This window comes from Muscardinus avellanarius, assembly GCF_963383645.1.
Source record: "Muscardinus avellanarius genome assembly, chromosome: X".
NCBI classification, from domain to species: Eukaryota; Metazoa; Chordata; class Mammalia; order Rodentia; family Gliridae; genus Muscardinus; species Muscardinus avellanarius.
The window spans coordinates 87500154-87517777 of NC_137792.1; the positions used below are offsets into that span (position 1 = coordinate 87500154).

At 37.1% G+C, this 17624-nt stretch overlaps 1 protein-coding gene across 1 annotated transcript in view; it reads right to left on the bottom strand.

Moving 5' to 3' along the window:
• DOCK11 (dedicator of cytokinesis 11) overlaps positions 1-17624 on the bottom strand; it is a gene marked incomplete at both ends in the record, with an annotated part of 236379 nt that overhangs the window by 11561 nt on the left and 207194 nt on the right. Inside the window, 4 exons of the mRNA XM_080719505.1 lie at positions 942-1088; positions 1601-1714; positions 3587-3709; positions 11776-11882. Coding sequence (XP_080575631.1) covers positions 942-1088; positions 1601-1714; positions 3587-3709; positions 11776-11882 — 491 coding nt within the window. The remainder of the gene's footprint in view (positions 1-941; positions 1089-1600; positions 1715-3586; positions 3710-11775; positions 11883-17624) is intronic.

The window sequence follows — 17624 nt, forward strand, 5'->3', positions numbered from 1 at the left end:
GCTACTAACTCCAGCCATGTTGCTGACTGGTGGCTTTTAAGTGCTTTTCATAGCGCTGAGCACATATGGCCACTCAGTGAATGGTAGTGTAGTTATATATTCTGAATTAATCTTTCCTACCTAAATAACCAACTCGCATCCTTGGCACACCCATGGCAACTAAGGACCACAAAGTCTCCAACCATGTTGTCTCCAGAGGATATTTTTTCCTATGAAAATGCCCCTCTTTCCAGGACCCTCGTGGATCTGCTTTGGCCAGGTCTAGTGGGATGGATAACCATTTAGTGAAGGTCCAAAAGCATTTCTCCTAAATCTATTTCATTGGAAACATAACAGCAGGCACAATTACTGAACTATTGATATTTTAGAATAAAATGTGTGCCCCCAAATGATTTTTGTCATATGGTATGTACCTGAAAGAATCATAATGTGCAACAGCATTCACAATACGCAAACCCTATTAAACATGCTAGCTTCTATTATTAGTAGTGAATGTATTTTCTGTGCCAGGACCTCTAATAACTTTCCATACATCAATTTATTTTATCTGTACAACAACCCCATGAGGAAGGTATTATTATCATCTACATTTTACTAATTAGAAAAATAAACACAGAGGGGTTCCATAACTTACCCACAGTCACACAACTAGCAAGTAACAAAAAATACAAACTTGGATCCTGTTTTCTCAAACTATAATGTCCCTGTCTTTTCTTTTCTGGTTTTTCTATTTTTGTCAATGTTGAGGATGAACTCAAGGCCTCACATGTGCTAGGCAAGTGCTTCACATCCCCAGTGAAGCCCTTGTACATTTTTCCTTACATGAAAGATTTTATTTTCATGCTTCTCCTCTATAGCTAAAGGAAGGAAAAAAAATCAGGAATAGTATACCATGCCTGAAATTAACAATTAATGATTTTGAAATGCAGGGCACAGGTTACCTTGTCTGAATCTTGAATTATCTTGACATTTTCTGTACCAAATTTTTCACCATAAAGTTTAACAAGTCTCAAGGAAATCTCTGAGAGGCCGGTAAGCTTTGGCTCTTTATAGATGTACTCCTTTCCATCTTCTTCCTCAAAAAAAGACTGTTAGAAAGTAAAGCAATTGATGAATACTATCAACATACAGAACAATTAAAGACAACTCACTAAATAAGATAATAACATACTTGAAATGCATTTTAAATAATATTAGTAAAAGCCACATGCTTTTATATCAAATAAATAAAATTTTTCAAATTCAAAATCACATTGGCTGAAGATTTCCATATAAGATTTTCCTCCTTCCCTAGTATGTATACCTGAATTTTATTTAGAAGTTTTAACCACTAGATATTTACATATACATTATCAGAAGCTTCTGATATAACCTATTAGAAGCTTAACCGAAAATGAAACTGAGGGAGAAAGCTCTGACCTCGTGATTTTGAAATAAGAACCAAAGTAAATTTTAAAACTGCAAAAGAGGATCCTTGCTATTATAATGGGTGCTATATTAGCACAGAATCCTAGAATCTGTAGCTGCTGACAGAATAGGGTAATAAGCCAAAAGTGAATGTTTAAAAAGAAAATAAGTCTATGAACTAACATATACTTACTTGACCATAAAAGGCAACTCGGAAGAAAGTACCTAAAAGTCTCTTTTTTGATTGCATAACCTCCAAAATTTTTGTGTAAGCTCCGTGAAGAGTTCTATAAACTTGAGTAAGTTTCTGGAAAATGAGAATATATGGATCAGCTTCGTCTTTTGGTCAATCACTAAATATCTTCAAGACAAATATACAAGAATAAAGAGCACTGATGTTTCTGTGTGTGTGTGTGTGGTACTGGGGATGGAACCCAGAGGCCTTCTTCCTCTGGGCTACACTCCCAGACCTATTTTATATTTGGAAACAGGGTCTCACTAAGTTGCTGAGAGCCTCACTAAGTAGCTGAGGCTGGCTTCGAATCTGTGAGATCCTCCTGTGTCAGCCTCCCAAGCACTGGGATTACAAGCATGCGCCACCATGCCCAGCTTGATGTTTCTTTTTCAAAAGTAACTTCACACCCTCCTGCCCTGCTGTCATAATTAGACAAAAGTCTCTAATAGCTTTAGATATAAGGGTAGAATATCAAATATTAATGGGAATCCAAGACAGGAAGATTGCAGAAGGCCAGAGTGAACTATATTAGTGAGACTATTTTACAATAAAAATAAATAAAAAGGGCTGGGCATGTAGCTCAGAAGTAGAATGCCCCTGGGCTCAATCCCTAGTGCAAAAGAAGAGAAGGAAAGTAAGGAAGGAAGAGTTGCTCTCTCTCTCTTTTATAAATAATTTGAAACTTAAATCACCCCCTTTCCAGCAAAACAATGGCAGAAATTATGATATGGGCACAGACACTTGAATATAAATTTCTATTTAGTGCTGGTGGCAAGAGTTGTTTATTATACTATTATTCTTTATTAATTACCCTTTATCAATAGTTTATATGACAGCTCTAATAGAAGAAACCAGTAAACCTCTTCATTGTAAGGCTCAGTGTCGTTTTACCTTTCTCATTATTACCTGCCAGCCTTTAGTCTCCCCACCCAATTGCAAAGAACAGAATGATGTCTATGTCTCTCCCCTGGGCAACATGGAATTTAACAGCTTTTTTTTTTCAAGTGAAGGTTTAATGAAAACAACACTGATTATTTTTTGCCCCGAAGGGAGGAGGAGAAGATGCTAGATGGAAATATTTTTAAAATCACTTGACGATTTTGAATTTCAATTTATATTTTGAATCTTTTAGCTTCAATTGCATTGATAAATGTATAAATATATGTGGATAAAAGACTGGGTATTAATCTTATGATTTAAAATTGTGTGTAGGCCAGGTGTGGGGGCTCACACTTGTAATCCCTGCACTTGGGAGGTGGAGACAGGAGGATCGCACAGGTTTGAAGCCAGCCTGACTGGCTTAAGAGACCCTGTTTCCAAATAAAAAAATATATATATATAAATAGGTCTGAGAGTGTAGCCCGGAGGTAGAAGGATTTCCTTCCAGGGACCTCAGTACCACCAAAAAAAAAAAAGTGTGTGTGTGTTACTGGGGACTAAACCCAGAAATGTTCTACCTCTGAGTTACACACACGCAGTCCTATTTTATTTTATGTATTCTTTTTTTGAAACAGGGTCTCACTAGGTTGCTGAGAGTCTCATTACATTGCCGAGGATGTCCCCGAACCTGTGATCCTCCTGTCTCAGCCTCCCAAGTACTGGAATTACAGGTGTGTACCACCATGCCTGGTTTAAGGTATTTTAAAGGTTTATATACTTTTGTGTGCAGTGCCAGGAACTGACCCCAGAAACTTTTGTATGATGGAAAAGTGTTCTACTACTGAACCACCTCTTCAGCTTAGACTGTAACTATCAAATTGGGTCTGTATATGCAAATGATATGCTAATTAAATATCAACATTCTGTGATAAAATAAAAATGTCAGAATAGAATGAACCTATTTCTCAGAAGACACAGAGTAGTAGTAATATAGATATATTAGGGCTTTACTCAAGATGAAAATAAAATACATAAACCAATGATATAAATAAGTAAATCGCCTACTTCAAACTCACGACGTTTCTCATAAATCGGAATGATCAACTTGGAAATCTCAGAAATTACTTCATAACGCTCTGCCTTCCATAAGCCATCCACGCATTGTTCTAGCAACTCCAGCAGAACTTCCTGCATTAAGAGAAAAAAATCAATCAGGAATTAAAGGCAGTTTCAGGATTTAAGATAAAAAGTTTTGAAACATTTTGAGTTAATAAAGAACCAGTGGCATGTGCTGAGTTAAATGAAATGCACAGCAGTATACTTGTATGGCTACATATGATAAAGCTGCTACAAAACAATTTTGTGGATCATCATCTCATGTTTTCAACAACAATAAAAAAAATGAAGCCATGCAGGGTGTGGTGGTACACACCTGTAATCCTAGTATTTGAGAGGCCAAGACAGGAGGATTACAGGCTTGAGGCAAGCCTCAACAACTTAGTAAGATTCTCAGCAACGAAGTGAGACCTTGTTTCAAAATAAAAAATAAAATAGGGTTGAGGGTGTAGCTCAGTAGTAGAACACACCTGGGTTTAATCCTCAGTACCATAAAAAAAGATGAAGCCAATTACTATACTGTCCAGAAGTTTTAACAGCTTATTTCTTCCTTAAAGAGATGTACTTCAAATCTATAGAAATTATTGCTAAAATGAATTCCCATATGTCACTTATACAACTGAACTCATCTTCTAGCTCTTTTGATTTTTTTTTTTTTTTGTTTTTTTGGTGGTACTGAGATTGAAACCAGGGATGTTTTACCTCTGAGCTATACCTTCGGTCCTATTTTTAAATGTTGAAACAGGGTCACTAAGTTGCGGAGGGCCTTGACAGTTTTCTGAGGCTGGCTTTGATACTGAAATTCTCCTATCTTGACCTCTAAAGTATTGGAATTACAGGTACACATCATGATGCCCCAGGATCTTTCTAGCTCGTTTACTTTATCAGCCCTCAAAGGTCCCACTCCTAAAATCATCACAAAGACAGGATTTTACCATATGAATTGAGGCAGACACAAATAGAGCCGGGCGTGGTGGTGCACCCTTGTAATCCCCGCGCTTGCGGAGACAGGAGGATCGCGCAGGTTCGAAGCCAGCCGCGCTGGTTTAGGAGACCCTGTTTCAAAAATATAAAAAGTAGGTCTGGGAGCGTAGCCCGGAGGTAGAAGGGCTTCCAGGAACCCCAGTACCACCAAAAAAAAAAAAAAAAAGAAACAGACCTTAGAAATATAACAAAGTACCACAAAGGCTATCAAGTTGCCATAACAAAGAGACTCAAATTAGGTAGCTTAAAATAACTGAAATTTATCTCAGAGCTGGAGGGTGTAAAAATCAGAGGATACCTGCCATTTTGGTTTCAGGGCCCACCCTATTCCAGTATTTATGGTGACACAGTCACCAAGCATGGGATTTTAATTTCCTTATAAAAGGGATCACAGAGAGCTAGCTCATCCCTTCTAACATGTGAGGGCACAGTGAGAAGGTGTCAACTGTGAAAAAGGAAATGGGCCTCACCATCCACAAAATCTATTGGTTCCTTGATTTTGGACTGCCTAGCCTTTGGAACTATGATAAATCAATTTCTGTTGTCAATAAGCTACTCAGATTCTTGTGTATTGTTATAGCAGTCCAAATAGACTAAGATACCTAAGAAAGTAATATGTTCTTTCTTTGTTCATCCTCTAATGAGTTCATCAGTAAGTCTTGTTTTGTGTGTGTGGTACTGGGGTTCCTGGAAACCCTTCTACTTCTGGGGTATACTCCCAGACCTATTATATATATAAATATATAATATAAATATATAAATAATATATTTATATTATATATTTATATTACATATAATATACTTATATATTTTTATATATTTTAAGTTTATGTGGTGGTGTATTACATTGATTTTTTTAATCATTAGTTTTTTCTAATCATTAACAACTTAAGAGTTGCTCTCAGCAACCTAGCAAGTCCCTGTTTCAAAACAAAAAATAAAAGAAGGCTGACAGTATAGCTCTGTCACATACACAGATACACACAGTTAGTTACAAACTAATAATTAGAAAAAAATCAATGTAATACACCACCACATAAACTTAAAATATATATAAATATGCATATAAATATATAAATATATATGCATATAAATATATAATATAATATAAACATATAAATATAAAAAATATAAATATATATATATATTTTTTTTTCATTTGTAAACAGGGTCTCTTAAGCCAGCTGAGGCTGGTTTCAAACCTGAGCAATCCTCCTGTCTCCGCCTCCCAAGCGCGGGGATTACAAGCATGTGCCACTACGCCCAGCACAAGTCTTGTCTTATATCCTAAATATTTTCTTTATAATTTTTGAAAACTTCTTATTTTTCCTTTATTTAATGATGATCCACTGACTTTATTTTTATTTATTTCTTATTTTTTATTGGTGCATTGTACTCATATATCATAATGGGGTAAAAAAACATGTGTGTACATACATGTATACATTGCCCATTTAGTCCCTACCCAATTCCCACCCCATTCAGTCCCAATTCCTCTTTCCCATGCTTGGCTTAGTGGTTGACTTCGATATGTTTAAGTACATTGTGTGCTTTAGAGAATTTAATTCTTCTCCTCTCCCATTTCCTCATTTAGGTTGTCTTGTTTGCTCCTCTATAGGATGTCATTTTTCATCTAGAATTCCTCCTATGATCCATTTCACCTTAGCTTTCACATGTTAGGGAAAGCATCTGATTTCTAACTTTTTGCGATTGACTAATCTTGCTTAGCATAATGTCCTCCAGTTCCATCCATTCCCTGAAAATGATGTAATTGAGTTTTTTTTGATGGCTGAGTAAAATTCCATTGTGTACATACCCCACAGTTTTGTAATCCATTCATCTGCTGATGAACATCTTGGCTGATTCCATAGTTTGGCTATGGTGAATTGTGCAGCTTATATCCCAAATTTTTCTCAAAACTGACCCTTCCAGTCCTTTTCTATACTTACTGTTGAGATTTGAGGTTTTACTTTTTTTTTCTTAGCTGATTTTCCTGCCTCCAATCTACACATATGCCATAGGGTGTTGATTAAAATGCAAACCTAATTGTGTCACTCTCCCCTTCTTAAAGCCTGACAATAGATCCAGTAACTCACAAGACAAAGGACAAGCTCCTTTATTTGGCTTATAAGGCTTGTAATGGATTGATTGAAATTTCTATAAGCTTTTCATTCAACATGCCAAGTGCTATACTTTATGTTCCAATAACAGTGAGTAGTAGTTCCCCTGAAGTACTAAGGTGTGTCTTAGCTTTGTGTCTTAATTCACAATGTGCCCTCTGCCCTTTATTCTTTTCCACTTGGTTATCTTTTCAAAATAGCCTAAGTATCACCTCTTCTATAGTCCTTATACTAGTCAACATAGGGTAGGCAAGACACTAAATACCTTTTTTCCTACTCTGCTAATTCTTTGGGTAAATATTTATACTTCCACAATATTTGCCTTGTTGATGTATCTGACTTTTCAAATAGGCTTCAAGAGCAAAAACAATAATTTATTTACATTGTTTTATCCAGAAACTAGTATAGCAGGTATTGAATAAATGTTGCTACCTAAATAAAAGGCCAGTATATTAATATTTAATGGCCAAATAAAAATTTCTAGCAGCAATAATACAAATTTTAGGGGCATTAAAAGGCAGTTATAGCCAGGCATGGTGGCATATGCTTGTAATTCCAGTATTTGTGAATAGGAGATAGGAGGATTGCAGGTTCAAGAATAGCTTGAGCAATTTAAGAGATGCTCTCAGCAACCTAGAAAGTCCCTGTTTCAAAACAAAAAATAAAGGAAGGCTGACAGTATAGTTCTGTCATACACACAGATACACACAGTCAGTTACAAACTAATGATTAGAAAGAAATCAATGTAATACACCACCACATAAACTTAATAAAGAGAAAAATGAAACCATCATCAACAAAGGAAGAAAAAAAATTAAAAAAATTCAACATCCATTAATGATATTAAAAAAAGAACTCAGTCGTAATAAACAGAAGGACCTTCTTCAGTCTGATAAAGAGCATCTCCTTAAAAAAACTGAAAGCATAGGAGGAAAATCTAGACAAAGGAGAAACTATAGATGAGTAAATAAGGTGACCTAATTGAGGGGATGGGAGGAGGAAAGAGGGAAATTCCCTAAGGTACATGATGTACATTCACAAACATATCAAAGTCAATCACTAAGCCAAATATGAAAAGGAGGGAGAGAGGAGGGAATGGATGGTAATTGAGGAAGGGATATTTGGGTGATGTGTGCATGTTTGCCTCTACCATCTTATACTCCATTAAGATGTATGACTACAACACCAATAAAAAAAATTTAAAAACCTAAAGCTAAATACTTTCTTCCTAAAATTAGAAAAATTTCAAGAATTTCTGTTCTCACCACTTCTATTCAACATTTTGCTTGAGGTCCTAGCCAGTGCAAGCAATAAAAAGCATACAAATTGAAAAAATATTTGTGTGTAAGTAGCATCATAATATGTATAGAAAGCACTAAAGAAGCTGGTGAGGTATAAGGAAGCAGATACACACCTGCAAAAGTACTTGGGAAGCTGAGACAGGATGAAAGTTCAGCAACTTATTGAGGTCCTTAGTAACTTAGAGAAAACCTGTTTGAAAAAGAAAATAAAAAGGGCTGGGGCTATAACTCAGAGATATAATGCCCCTTGGTTCAATTCTCAGTACCACATACACAAAATGCTAAGAATTTTAATTCTGTTATGATCAATTAAGGAAATGCATTTTAAAAATACACTAACAAAACAAATAACCCAATCAAGAAATGGGCAAATGAACTGAACAGATACTTTACAAAAGAAGAGATACAAATGGCCAATAAATACATGAAAAGATGTTCAATATCATTAGCCATCAGGGAGACGCAAATCAAAATTATGCTGAGATTCCATCTAACCCAAATCAGAGTGGCAAACATAAAGAAATCAAATAAAAACAATTGCTGGCGAGGATGTGGGGAAAGAGGAACTCTTCTACACTGTTGGTGGGAGTGCAAAGTAGTTCAGCCATTATGGAGATCAGTGTGGAGATTCCTTAGAAAATAGGGAATAGATCCACTATATGATCCGGCTATACCACTCCTGGGTGTCTTTCCAAAGAGGTTGAAATCAGAGAATTACAGTAATATATGCATACCCATGTTCATAGCAGCACAATTTGTAATAGCCAAAATATGGAACCAACCTAGGTCTCCATCAACACATAAATGTATTGCAAAATTATGGGAAAGACGCACGTCATTCTCAAGAAGATGGAACTCCAGATAATGAAGGGGAAACCTCAGAAAAGCTAGAATGTAAGTGTGGGAGAGAAAGAAGGCTGAGGTTGATTAATGGAGGAGCCACATCCAAATATGTGTAAAAGTATGAATATAACATGGTTAACCCGGACACTCATTGTTGGGAGGGGGAAGGGGAAGAGAGGGGTGGGAGAGAGCACCAAGCACAGTCTGAATGTATGCCATTTCCAATATGATCCACATAAAAAATAAATAAATAAGCCAGGCATGGTGGCACACGCTTGTAAACCCCACACTTGGAAGGTGGAGACAGGAGGATCGCGCAGGTTCGAAGCCAGCCGCACTGACTTAAGAGACCCTGTTTCCAAATAAAAATATAAAATAGGTCTGGGAGTGTAGCCCAGAAAAGGGTTCAATCCCCAGTTCCACTAAAAATAAATAAATAAATAAATAAATAAATAAATAAATAAATAAAATTTAAGTAGAAAAAATATTTAGTCTTCCAGGTTCTAAGGATAAAAGGAGACTAACCTACTGTTAACCCCTACTATCAAGTAGGTCAATGATAAAACCTGGTATTTATGCTACACTCAATCACTTATAAAAGTATTTTCGTCCTTATTTTACTGACATATATGGAGACTCACAAATTTAGTAAGCAAAAATTCTAGGCCTATTATTTTAGCTATGTAAATTGGAGCCAACTGAAGATTTGCTTGTATTTTTCAAATCAATTCATAAATTTTTTTGTGGTACTGGGGATGGAACTCAGGGTCTTTTAACCTCTGAGTTACATCTGCAGCCCTACTTCTGTAAAATTTTCAGCTGGCCATGAACCTGCATTCTTCCTGTCTCAGCCCCCTCAGTACTAGGATTATAGGTGTGTGCTACCACATTCTACTTAAAGTTTTTATATAATAAACTATGTCACTATAACTTTAACCTGATTTTTTTGTGGTTTTTTTTTTTGATACTACAGACTGACTATAAGGCCTTGAGCTTACTCGACAAATATTCTACCACTGGGCTATATCTCCAGACCCTTGATTGCTTATATCTCATAATAAAATATTTTAAATATATACTTTTAAAGGACTACTATGATTTCAGTGCTTGTTTTTGTGAGCTTCTTTCCTCTTTTTCTCTTTAATTGCAACTCTTTTTCACACCTCAATCCTTGGTCTGTGGTCTTTACTTGCTATGTTATGTCCTATCCCCTCCATGGTTTATTCTTCCAACATGACTTCCAGATATTAATTTATAACCCTAATCTCTCTCTATTTAGATTCAGTTCCACATTCCTATTTACCTGTCAGTTATTTTTTATGTATCTGATACATTTTGATAACTTTCTCTTCAAATTCATTCACATCTAAAATAGAAAGCACCATTTTTTCTGCAAAGCCATTGATCTACTATTTTTCCTTGATACCTAAAACTCCTAGAACTACCTTTGACTCTTCACCTCCCATAGTCAGAAAGTCTTCCTTATTTCCTTCCTCACATTATTTCCTGAATCTTTTGCTATTCTGGTGTGACTCTGTCTCACAAGTGGACAATAGGGGCATCCTTCCTTCTAGCCTCTGCTTCCAGTCTTGATTCCTCTACCTCCAGTACATGTGCAGTTTTGGCACCAAATTAACCTCCTCTCTTTTTGCTTTCATCTTGCCATATTCATCCTCAAAAACCTTTGATAATAATTCAACACTCTACTTGATAAAGCCTAAGCATTCAGTTTCTAAAACCCTGGCCCATCTCCACTACTACTCTTTGATATGTGAATCCCAAGGGATCTACTCATTTGTGCCTCAACACACCTTATGTTTTCCTAACTTAGTCTTTGTATCCCTGATCTTCTCTATTGGAATACTATCAGAGTGTCCTCATTCTTCAAACTCCTCTATCATACCTACTCTGTGCCACCTCAGAGTAAAGGCCTCTCTCTCACCTCTCATTTTGCATGCTACATAATATCTATGTTATTTAAATGGCAATGTTTTGCCTTTTCATTTCATGCAGGTGTATTACCTCTTCGGTAGACTTTGGCAGTCAGGAGCAAGCCATATTTAATTATTTTGTAGACCTTATAATACTAAGACCAGAGTCTTGCTCCTATGACAGTACTCAAAAAATCTTTGTTGAAGCCAGGTGTGGTGGTGCATACCTGCAATCCTAGTAATTGTGAGGCTTAAACAGGGGGATTGCAGGTTCTATGCCAGCCTCAGCAACTTAGTGAGACCCTTTTTCCAAATAAAAATAGAGCTGAAAAAAATAAAAGTAGGGCTGGGGTGTTGCTCAGAGGTAGAATGTCCATGGGTTCGATTCCCAGTATCACACACAAAAAATATTTTTTGAGTGACTGACAACTGTAGCTGTTTTCTTTTTGGTGGTACTGGGGTTCGAAGCCCTTCTACCTCCGGGCTACACTCCAAGACCTATTTTATTTTTGGAAACAGGGTCTCTTACTCCAGCGCGGCTGGCTTCAAACCTGCGCAATCCTCCTGTCTCCGCCTCCCAATCGCGTGCGCCACCACGCCCGGCTGCTGTAGCTGTTTTCTATTCATTTGAATTACAGAGCATAAGTCCCATTTTCAAATAAGTTACCCCTATTTTACTTAGATGAAGTAAAGGGCAATATTAAATCTATCTTTGTGGAGGTTTTCCCATATGTCGACTGTGATCTAGTTATTGGGAAGGTGCTTCAAAGATAGTTAATGTTGGATTCCTAAAACTAGATCATGTAAGCTATTCTAGAGACAAAGTCTACAAACAGGAAAAGCTTTGGTTTAATATTTAGAGCTCATTAACCCTTGTATACCTTCAAAATTAAGTTAGCTCTAAAACTGTTAAAACAAATGTATTTGAAGAAGTGAAGTTTTTATAACTGGGCTCTTACTTCGCTATAATGGACATCCATCATTCCAGCATCTTCTTTCATTGCTCCTTCTTCATCTATATTAGGAGTAATTTTCTTGAAGGCTGAACATCCATTAGGGAATAATTCTATGTGCAAAAAACAATAAAGTATATTTATAAAAAAGATTGGTAAATAACAGAAAGCCATATAAGAACTAGCTATTTTTATATAAATAGATGTTTTGGGAAGGATCTAAGTCATAAGTACAAGTTTCTTTTCTTTATTTTTGTATTTTTATGTGGAACATATTGAATATGGCATACATTCAGACTGTGCTTGGTCCCCTATCCCCCACCCCTGTTTCCCCTTCCCTCCCAACAATGAGTGTCCAGGTTAACTATGCTACATTCATACTTTTACACTTATTCGGATGTAGCTCCTCCATTAATCAACCTCAGCCTTCTTCCTCTCCTACCCTTACATTCTAGCTTTGCTGAGGTTTCCACTCCATTACTTGGTGTCCCCCTGGTATTCCTAATGCTCCCTAGTTTAGGCATATTAGAGAAAATGTATATCCCTTCTCTTTCTGTGCCTGGCTGATCTCACTTAACATAATGTTCTTGAGAATGACAAGATTTTCTTCCTCTTTATAGCTGAGTAGAATTCCATTGTGTGTATTTCTCACAATTTTTCATCTGTTGATGGAGACCTAAGTTGGTTCCATATTTTGGCTATTACAAATTGTGCTACTCTGAACATGGTTATGCATATGTTATTGTAGTTCTCTGATTTCAACCCCTTTCAACAAATACCCAGGAGTGGTATAGCCAGATCATATGGTGGATCTATTCCCAGTTTTCTAAGGAATCTCCACACTGGTCTCCATAGCAGCTGAACTAGTTTGCACTCCCACCAGCAGTGTTAAAAGAGTTCCCTTTCCCCACATCCTCACCAGTATTTGTTATTATTTGATTTCTTTATGTTTGCCGCTCTGATTGGGGTTAGATGGAATCTTAATGTAGTTTTGATTTGCATCTCCCTAATGGATAATGATGTTGAACATTTTTCATGTATCTATTGGTCATTTGTATCTCTTTTTTTCTGAAGTGTCTATTCTGTTCAGTTGCCCATTTCTTGATTGGTTTATTTGTTTTGCTAGTGTAGAGTGTTTTGAGCTCTTTGTATATTTGGGATATTAGCCCTCTATCAGAGTAGTGGCTGGTAAAGATCTTCTCCAATTCTGTAGGCTTTCTCTTTAGGTTCTTGATGGTTTCCTTTGATGAACAGAAACTTTTTAGTTTGATGCCATCCCACTTGTTAATTCTTGCTTTACTTTTCTGCGCTTTGGAAGTCTTGTTGAGAAAGTTACTGCCTGTGCCTGTATGTTGGAGTGTTGCGCCTATGCCCTCCTCTAATAACTTCACAGACTCTGGTCTAATTTCTAAGGCTTTAATCCATCTCGAGTTGATTCCTGTACATGGCAAGAGGTAAGGATTTAGTTCCATCTTTTTACAAATGGATATCCAGTTCTTCCGGCACCATTTGTTGAAAAGGCTATGTTTTCTCCATTGTATGAGTTTGGCCCCCTTTTCAAAGATTGACTATAGGTGTGTGGTTTGTTTTTGTATCTTCTCTTCTGTTCCACTGGTCAGTATACCTGTTGTGCCAATACCATGCTGTTTTTACTACAATTGCTCTATATAATGTGAAGTCTGGGATTGTGATGCCTCTTGCCTGGTTCTTATTGCTGAGGATTGCTCAAGTTTCAATTAGAACAAATTTCATAACTTATTTTCATCTATAAAAATTCTACCAGTATTTTGTCCAAAAAGAAAGCCCAAATTACTTATAAGTTTTATTCTTTGACTATTAAAACTTATATCCTATCCTGGTGTGGTGGCACAGGCCTGTAATCTTAGTACTTAAAAGGCTTAGATAGCTGGGCATGGTGGCACATGCTTGTAATTCCTGCGCTTGGGAGGCTGAGACAGGAGGATCACACAGATTTGAGCCAGCCTCAGGTACTTAGTGAGGCTCTCAGCAACTTAGTGAGGCTCTCGGCAACTTAGTGAGACCCTGTTTCCAAATAAAATAGAAAACTGGTTTAGGAGTATAGCCTGGAGGTAGAAAGCCCCTGGATTCCACCCGTAGTACCACCACCAAAAAAAAAAAAAAAAAAAAAAAAGGATTGCTGGTTCAAGACCAGGAACTCAGACCCTCAGTAACTTACTGAGACCCCTGTTTCAAAAGAAGTAATAAAAGGGCTGGAGATGTATCTTGGAGGTAGTTCCTAGGTTCAATCCCCAGTAAAACACACACACACACACACACACACACACACACACACACACACACACGCAGATTTAGATCCTTTGTACAGTTATAGTATATGTTCTAAACAAGGCAAGAACTTTTCCACTAACCAGTGAAAGATGTTCAGATGTTCTCTAGTGCCTAATTTCACTGAGTGTTGCTGAAGAAGACCTAGCTTAGGACTTGTAAAAGGGGAAGGAAATAAAACAGATGGCAGGAATGAAGCATATGTGGAGAAACAGGGCAGAAATGGAAGAACAATAGTTTTTTAAGTTAAACCTAATTCTAAGTGTGATTTGGGACACATTTATCTCCCTGAGATTGTAAAAAAGTTTTATCATCTGCTAAATGGGAATAATAATAGCCACTTTATTAGAATTAAATAAAATGTGAAATGTTTAGAATAGAACCTAGCATATAAGGAGTATTTAATGAATTATCATGATCAAAACAGGCCTCCCAATAAGTAAACTAACTTCTCCAAGACAGAATTAAATATTTGTTTCCAGCTGGATCCCTGTGAAGTAGCAAGTGAACCCAACTGAGAAGAGATGCTATAGGACTGTGGGCCAAACTGTTAGTGTCAAGTAAGAGTCTAGGTGAAGAAGGCTATATAGTTACCTTATAGATCTGGTCCAAATATTTCTGGGGTAGCTACTTTTACTACAATATAAAGTGGGCTGAAATTTTAGAATTCAGTCTTCTTACAACAGACTGTTAACCAAGGGAAAAGTTTCCTTCTGACAGTGGCTGAATAGCTATTTCAATGTACTGTCTGGCCACCTCTTTAATAATGATGCTGAGACATAATGAGCATTTCTTGTAACTATGTAGCTGGTAATCTTCCTGGGGTTAGAGGTTGGGAAGGAATAAAGAAGGTTTAAAAATACCTCATATTGAGATATTTCAGAATCTTGCTGGGAAAAGATTATGTATCAGGGCTTGGATTTTGCCAACAAATTTTATCTAAATGAAAGCAAACTAGATATAAATCTTAAGGGTAAGATGATAGATAGAACATAAATTATCAAAGTAAACACATTTCTATGAGAGAGATAGATGGCTGGTAGATAAAGATGGCTTTATTATATTTTTGAGACAGGGTCTCACTATACTAACCAGGCTTGCCTCTAATTCCTGGGATCATGTCATCTTCCTAGGTCCCCCTCCAAAATAGTTGGTATTATAAGTGCACCACCAAACTCAATGTCAAAGTTGTGTGTGTGTGTGTGGGGGGGGTGCGCGCGCGCGAGTGTGTGTGTGTGTGTGTGTGTGTGTGTGTGTGTGTGTGTGTGTGTATTGAACCCAGGGGCATTCTACCTCTTAGCTATACCTCTAGCTCTATTTTTTAAATTTTGAAATAGGGTCTCACTAAGTTGCTGAGACTGGCCACAAACCTGTAATCTTCCTATCTCGGCCTCCACAATACTGGAATTACAGGTTGTGCCACTACACCTGCATACCAAAGGTCATTTTGAGGTACTTTTCTAAGAAGGGAGAAATGCATGGGATATAGTCAATGAGTTTCTATTAAAGAGAAAGGCATAAATGAAAAGTTATATTTACTTTGATCTACCAGATTTTTGGCTATTTCTGTACAAGTGAATTAGGTAGTAGAAGGCACTGAAGACAGACCATGAGACACTTCATTTTAATATTTTCTTTTATTTTTGGTGGTGGTACTGGGGATAGAAAACAGGGTCATTATACCTTTGAGCTATAGTTCAAGATCTATTTTATTCTTTTATTTTGAAACAGGGTCCCACTAAGTTGAAGATAGCCTCACTAAGTTGCTGAGGCTGGCTGTTAACCTGTGATTGTCCTGTCTCAGCCTCCCAAATACCAGTATTACAAGAGTATATAATTTTTTAATGTGAGCACGCCTAAAATGGTCTATTACAGGGCTCTACAGAGTTCTATTCAAAGTACTGATGTTGGGTGTGGTAGTGAGATCCTGTTTCAAAACAAAATAAGACTGGCAGTGTAGCTCAGAAGTAGAATGCCCCTGGGATCAATCCTTAGTATCACAAAAAATACAAAATAAAGAAAAGAAGGGTCAATCCTTGAAGGCCTCAGACTATTGTTAGTTCCAGGACTGGGGAAAAATTCCTTTCTATTCAGAAAGGATTATTTAAATAATTATAAATATAGGGTTTCCATAGAATAGTGTGATATAGGGAAAAATAAAGCAAAGCACACTACTGAGCCTGAGGACAGATGAGAAGAGCATCTTGGAAGAGTCTTCCATTGTGTTTCCTAAGTTAAAGTAGGTCAACTAATGTTGTCTCAAGAGCATAAAGGTCAATATCCAGTTTGAAATTTGTTGTCCACATCCTCTACTGTAAATACTATTGTGGATTTTTAGCTTCAGAGTCTACTATTCTTAAGTGTGTTGTCTTAATATATATCCCTGATGATTTATCTCTATATAGAGAAGAACATATCCCTCCATCTCTTTTGCTTATCAACCCCCACCAACATTCAATGGTATTAGAACCCTTTTGTTTGTCAGGTTCTTTAAAATGCTTTACGGGGAGGGGGGTAGTGCATGCATGTGTGTATTAGTTAGTTACTGCAGATTGAGCCCAGGGGTGTTCTATTTCTGAGCCACGCCTCAGACCTATTTTTTTTATTTTGAAACAGGATCTCACTAAGTTGTAGAGGGCCTTGCTAAATTGCTGAGGCTGGCTGTGAACTTATAATCCTCCTCCTAAGTACTGGAATTATAGGTGTGTGCCACTATGCCTGGCTGGGGGACAGTTCTGGTTCCTCTTAATTCTAGGAAGATTTTCATATGAAACAAACAGCTAATCCTAGAAGTGGCTAGTATGTATACCCCCACAGTAAGAGGCATCTTTTTGAGGGATCTTATGTAGACCTTGCGTAAGGTGGTCCTGGAGATTCTAATATTAGGCTAAGCTGGTGATGCTGGCCTTGAATCTGTAATTTGCCTCAGCCTCCCAAGTACTAGGATTACAGGTATGTACCACCAACATATTCCTAAATGCTGTCTAAGGGATAGCAAGGTGGAAACTTTCCAGGTAGGGATGACCATGTTGAATGTCAATGACTGCATGAGAAAATATGGGTATGGTTATGTAGGATGGGCAACAGTCCAAACCTTGATCACATATGGTTCTGGTCAGAAGGGTAAGAGGTTAAAGTCCTGAGCAGAGTAATGGGGAAAGAAAAAGGAAACCAAAAGTTCTGTAGAACTTCAGCTATTAGATACTAGATATAAAGTCTTGGGAGAGAGAGCAACATTACCATATAAAGAAGGAATAGAATATGCTCTATGGAAAAGAAAATTCCATTTCCTGGGTTTAGGGGATAACCCTTCAGGACTGACTGAGGCTTTGCTGAAACTATGATGCTATTTGGTAATGGAAGAATGCAGAAACTTGACTCTTGTCTTCCCTGGGGAAGAGTCGTGCCCTCTCTCAGGAAAAGAGAATGTAAAAGTCTAGCCTCTAGAGCATGTGATCCAGAAATTTTGATCTTCTCAGACAAAACAGAAATAAGGAAATTCTTTTTTTTGTGTGTGGTGGTGGTAGTACTGGAGATTGAACCCAGAG